This window comes from Phasianus colchicus, chromosome 3 (genome assembly GCF_987193195.1).
Source record: "Phasianus colchicus chromosome 3, bPhaCol1.hap1.1, whole genome shotgun sequence".
In the NCBI taxonomy this organism is placed as follows: Eukaryota; Metazoa; Chordata; class Aves; order Galliformes; family Phasianidae; genus Phasianus; species Phasianus colchicus.
Window position 1 is genome coordinate 66714556 of NC_143438.1, and position 5496 is coordinate 66720051.

At 54.0% G+C, this 5496-nt stretch overlaps 1 protein-coding gene across 2 annotated transcripts; it reads right to left on the minus strand.

The window, feature by feature from the left end:
* Positions 1 to 312: 312 nt before the first annotated feature.
* HEY1 (hes related family bHLH transcription factor with YRPW motif 1) lies at positions 313 to 3632 on the minus strand. 2 transcript variants are annotated; one of them, XM_031590923.2, is made up of 5 exons: positions 3400 to 3632; positions 3241 to 3316; positions 3089 to 3172; positions 2932 to 3013; positions 313 to 2184 (listed from the first exon to the last, which is right to left on the minus strand). In XM_031590923.2, exons 1-5 carry the CDS (start codon positions 3606 to 3608, stop codon positions 1601 to 1603), a joined length of 1035 nt encoding a protein of 344 aa, XP_031446783.2. In that variant the 5' UTR covers positions 3609 to 3632; the 3' UTR covers positions 313 to 1600. The 2 variants fall into 2 exon arrangements, with proteins under 2 accessions (XP_031446783.2, XP_031446782.2); XM_031590922.2 differs by having other exon boundaries at positions 2932 to 3172.
* Positions 3633 to 5496: the final 1864 nt, after the last annotated feature.

The window sequence follows — 5496 nt, forward strand, 5'->3', positions numbered from 1 at the left end:
TAAGAGTAATTAGATGTTGTGCAACTTTAAACTCTTCTTTAGCAGTAACTAACTCGTATCTCTTCACTTCCCACCTACATACTGCTGGGCAAGGAGGAGTAACACAAAAATGCATCCTTAACTTTCATTCCCTTGGCCATGATCCTGAGGCACAGTGGTTCTTCACTCTACACTCAGTTCATGTATGTAAGTACACCACAATGGATGAGTGAGAACAAAGTAAATGCATATGCCCAGAGAAAGGCTAAGCAGCATTGCCTGTGATACCAAAGGCACAGAACTCTCCGCTGATATATATACCAGACAAACGTGTCATTTAAAATATGTTCTTTCTCCTTTATTTAACCACAACACAAATACAAGAGCAGTCAAACCTAGTCCAGTGGAACTCACTAGATAAACCTGTTCAGATTAAAATTCTCATGAAATCAAACAAAATATACATGTACACACACACACACACACTCACACACACGAGAATGCAGCAGAGCCCTTGCAAAATGAGGAGTAGCACTGAACTGCCACTAAAAGCAAAATGCAAAAACAACAACAAAAAAAATGCACCAGTTAGGATACATTTGTTAAGCAACAAAGTCATGCACTGAACAGGTTCCCACTGTACCATTCCACTGGATATCTAAATACCAGCATAATTTGTTTCAGGTGCAGATTTGAAGCTCACAAAGGGAAAGAATCTGCTTTCACTTAACCAAGAATACCAGTAACACAGCAATTGCTCTGCTGTAACTCAGAGCAGAATCTGGCCCTGTAAATTGAACATGCTGGAAAGCTATTGCGTGTAACAAATTTTCCACATCTCTAGCAATGAAACTCATAACCAACTGTAGCTTCTAATTTTGCTTTTGCACCCTCCCCATTCTAAAGTGTGCACTAAAGCACATACTGCTCCTTTGGGTGGAAGAAATAATGCAATGATTCTGTGATGCAAATAAACACCCACTAGGGACTAGAATAAGACCTCCAAATATACTGAATCACAGCAGAAGAAACAGAAACTGGGCTCTTAGATAAAGCTGGTCAAGCTGGTCCATCTGATTTGTCAACGCTTTGTTCAGAAATATAAGACTCCTATATAGTTTACAAAAACAGTAATTCCTTATAGAACATCTCAGTGTCAAAATATTAACAAAAACACAGCTTGTTAAGGCTGAGAGGAGTGGTTTTGGAAAAATTAATAACTAAACTAGGCTGTAGCTAACAATAATAGGTGATACGTCTTCATAAAAAGGCAGTCCGATGTACTCAGGAAAAACGGAACATTTGAAAGGAGCTGTTACAAAATTGATTTCAATGTTCAGCACAGATCTAACACAAGTGTTAACATCCACTACTGTTAACTTTATTTTCAGACAACTATTCAAAAATAAAAACAAAAACAAAAAATCCTGCTAATACAAAAATGTAGAAAACGACAACAAAAACGAAACAAAAAAAAATCCAGAGAGACAGTTTCTAGACAAATTTAGTTAAGGTGAAGCTGTACCTTCGTCCCAGTTATTAAGAACTTCAATGTTAAGAGTGGCATAACCCAGCTCAGCTAGGTTTGCAGGCTTCCCCACCCTTACTAAAGAGTTAGTTCTTAGAAGGCTCCGATCTCAGTCCCCCACGGTCTGTATGGTTTGCCAAGGTTTGCTGACTGTGTTGGTGCAGACGGGCTCAGCATATTGGGGGACAGTAGATGGAACGAGCCAAACGAAAAGGGGAACGCAGACAGCGACGCCATGGAGGAGAGAAGAGGAGGAGACAGTTTGGTAGTAGATGTGACCACGGGGAGCACTGGTCCGACGCTGCCATTTGGGGGCACTCTGAGTGAGGAAGTTTCAGCATGTGAGGCGGCAATTCTGCCCTGGTGATGCGGTTCTGAGGAAGACGCTGGAGTACTGGTATTGCCGGGCCCGTTTTGAGGCAGCAGCAATGGGTGAGATATGTGAGGGTGATGTCCAAAGGCGTTGCCCCAAGGAATGTGTCCAATGCCAGCGTGCGCACCGCTCGCTGCTTCCCGCTGAGAGGCGTAGTTATTGAGGTGAGACACGAGTCGGACCCGCAGCGGGTCAGAGGCATCCAGGCCCTCTATAATGCTCAGGTATCGAGCCACTTCAGCCAGGCACTCTCGGAACCCAAGACTCCGGTAGTCCATAGCCAAAGCATGAGCATCGAAATAACCTACAGAGAGAAAAAAAAAAGAATGTAGGCTTAAGACGCTGTTTTCCAGTCGCTGCCTGCACGTAGCTTTCCCACACCACCTTCCCCTATAAGTGTTTTCACTTGGATGTTTGTTAGTAATCCCAAACGTAGATTAGCTGGCAAGCTCCCTATTATTTCTTTTTTGTTGCTGTCGTCTGTTTTGGGGGCTAACGGGCTTCTTTTATATCTGTGCTGTGATGCTGCAGCTCCCAGGACTACAGACTGAGACCTGTGACTGCAGGCTGAAATTGCACACCGCTGCTGAGAGGAAAGTACTTTTGTTCTTTTCACATCTCCCAGTGCAAGCAAAATTACAGCACAGCAAAATCCATTACAAGCACAAATTCTAACTTATCAGAGGTCACTTTGCAAACTAGTTCATTTGCTCCCATTTAAAGCACACGTCGCCGTTCCTGCTAATTCTCTCATTCCATCCCTTGTTTTTTTCCAGTTTTCTGTTCTGGAAGTTTGGCACGTTAGATGAGCGGCACCTGTCAACAACAAAACCTCGCTCTGCTCCACGCTGCCAGCAGCCGGCTCACCGCACGGCGCCGACAAACCGCTGCAACACCTCGCAGTGCCTCTCCCCTGCAGGGCGCAAGGCAGAGCCACCGCCGGGCAGCACTCTGCCCGGACACCCGAGCCCAGAAGAGCCGCCGCGTTGCCATCCTCGTTGCGCGGCAGCCCCGCGGCGCTCGGGAACGCTGCCGCAGCTCCGAACTTTACCTTTCCCTCCGGCCGTGTGCAGCATCTTCAGGTGATCCACGGTCATCTGCAGGATCTCGGCTTTCTCCAGCTTGGCCGATCCCTGAGGGGAGAGGGGCGGGAGCTGCGGGCAGAGCCCCGGCGCGGCGGGCAGAGCCCCGCGCAGCCGCCTGCCTACCTGCTTCTCGAAGGCGCTGGGCACCAGCCGGCGCAGCTCGGACAGGCTGTTGTTGATGCGGTCGCGGCGGCGCTTCTCGATGATCTGCGGGGCACAAAGCGGGGTGAGGGGCCGGGCCGGGGCCGGGGGTCGGCGGGGCGGGCGGCACTCACCCCTCGGCGCCGTTTCCTGGCCAGGATCTGCGAGGTGGCGGACGGCGACGCGGAGCCCGCGGTCGAGCTCAGGTTCCTGCGGGGAGCGCGGGACAGCGGTCAGCCCGGCCACCCCCGCCGCCCTCCCTCCACCCCCCGCCGCTCGGCGCCCGCTCTCACCCGTTCTCGTCCGCGCTCTCCTTCTCCACCTCCACGGCCTCGTCCAGCTCCTCGCTGTCCGACGAGCTGTAGTCGGGATGCGCCCGCTTCATGGCGGCGGCGCGCGGGCGGCCGCCGAGCGGGCGGCGGGCGGCGCGCGGCAGGAGGACGCGCGGCAGGAGGGCGCCCGGCGCGCGCCCCGCGCCTCGCCCCGCGCCCGTCTCCCCCATGGCGTTCCCACGCCTCGCCTCTTACCCGCCGCGGGCGGGCCGCCGCCGGCCGGGCAGAGCCGCGCAGAGAACGCCCGCCGCCGCCCGCCGCCCGCCGCCGCCACGCGCGGCCTCCGCCTCCCCCATTGGCCGCCGCCGGGACGCCCTCGGCCAATGGCCGCCGCCCGGCCCCGTTCGGCGCCGCCCCTCGGGCCGGCCGTGGGAAAGCGGCGGCGGGTGCCGCGTGCGGCTCCGATGCGGGGCTGTGGTGCTCTGCCCTCCGCTCCCTCCGCGGCCGCCTCGTCACGGTTTTCCTCCTCACGGTTTCCCTCCTCACGGTTTCCCTCCCGGCCGCCCTCAGGGGCCGCGCCGGCTTCCCCTGGGTCTGTGTGGCTCGAGGAGCGCTGCCCGTCAGCCCAGTCCTCCCCTTGTTCCCCCCCCTCCCCATTTTGGAGGCTGAAAGAAGGGAGAGCGGCGCTTCACGCGTTGCGCGTTGCCGTGCGGTCCCAGGCCAGGAAGCGCTGGCGGGAGAGGCGCCGCTCGGGGTGAGCGCACGCAGCAGGACGCCAGCACGCGTCCCCTGCACAAGCCTCCCGCCTCTTTGCTGAGGTACAAGTGAGAAGGGGACGTGTGACACGACCCCCGAGGTGGTTTCATAACAAATGGATTTCCATTCGCTCGGAGCCTTTCGGCCGAGGCTCCCGTCTGACACTGGATGCGTGCAGTCTCACAGCTGGAGGTACGGAGACGTGCAGGGTGCCGCAGGGAAGGAGCCACGAGCCCGTGCCAAGCTCTCAGCCTCTCACCAGCTGCTCGGGCCAAGCTGCGCACGCTTTGCTGCACGTTGCGTGGCACTGCCTGCGGCTCCGCACAGTGCCACTGCTGGGAGGGGTGTGGGAGCAGGGGGCAGCTCAGGAAGGAGCTGCAGGTGAGGAGCAGAAGTCCTGCAGCCGCCTGCAAGCAGCTAACACAGGGTTGTTCCCATGCTGCGTTTTCCATAAATCTGTCTGTTCTGCAGCGCTGTGTAATTAAGCTTGTGTCAGAACTTGCAATGCACGCACCTTCCCAGCCTTCATGTTTTGCTGTAAAACACCCCTGGCTGCACTGCTTGCTTTCACAGAATAGAATATTCATAAAGGTTGGGAAAGGCCACTAAGGTCATCCAGTCCAACTGTCGATCCGTTCCCCCACGCCCACTAACCACATCACTCAGTGCCACATCTACACGTTTCCTGAACACCTCCATGGTCAATGATTCCACCACCTCCCTGCGCAGCCCATTCCAATGCATTACCACTCTTTCTGATAGTTTTTTCTTAACATCCAACCTGAACATTCCCAGCACAACATAAGGCCATTACCCCTCATTCTATCACTGTTACGTGGGAGAAGAGGCCAACCCCCACCTCACCACAACCTCCTTTCAGGTCTTTGTAGAAAGCGATAAGGTCTCCCCTGAGCCCTCCCTTCTCCAGACTGAACAACCCCATTTCCCTCAGCCACTCATAAGACGTGTCCTCCAGAATCTGTCCCTTGGCTCAGAACTGTCACACTGCAACAGGGTAATGTAAATTTGGCGAATTCACACCAAAGTGCATCCATACTCTTCTGGATGCCTCTGAGCAACGTGGGCAGTCTGCAGGCGGTCTGCCTTTCAGTGTCTAATGAGAGAAGGGGACAGACTCTTTAGCAGGGTCTGTTGTGATAGCAAGGGAAGATGTTTGCAAACCAAAGTAGATTGGATTTCAAACATAGACTGGATTTAAGGAGAAAGTTTTTTACTGTATTGATGGTGAGGCACTGGAAGAAGTTGCTGAGAGAGGTGATGGTGATGGTGATGGTGATGGAGAGGTGATGAGAGAGGTGATCCTCCATCCCTGGAGACATTCAAGGTCATGCTGAGCACCTG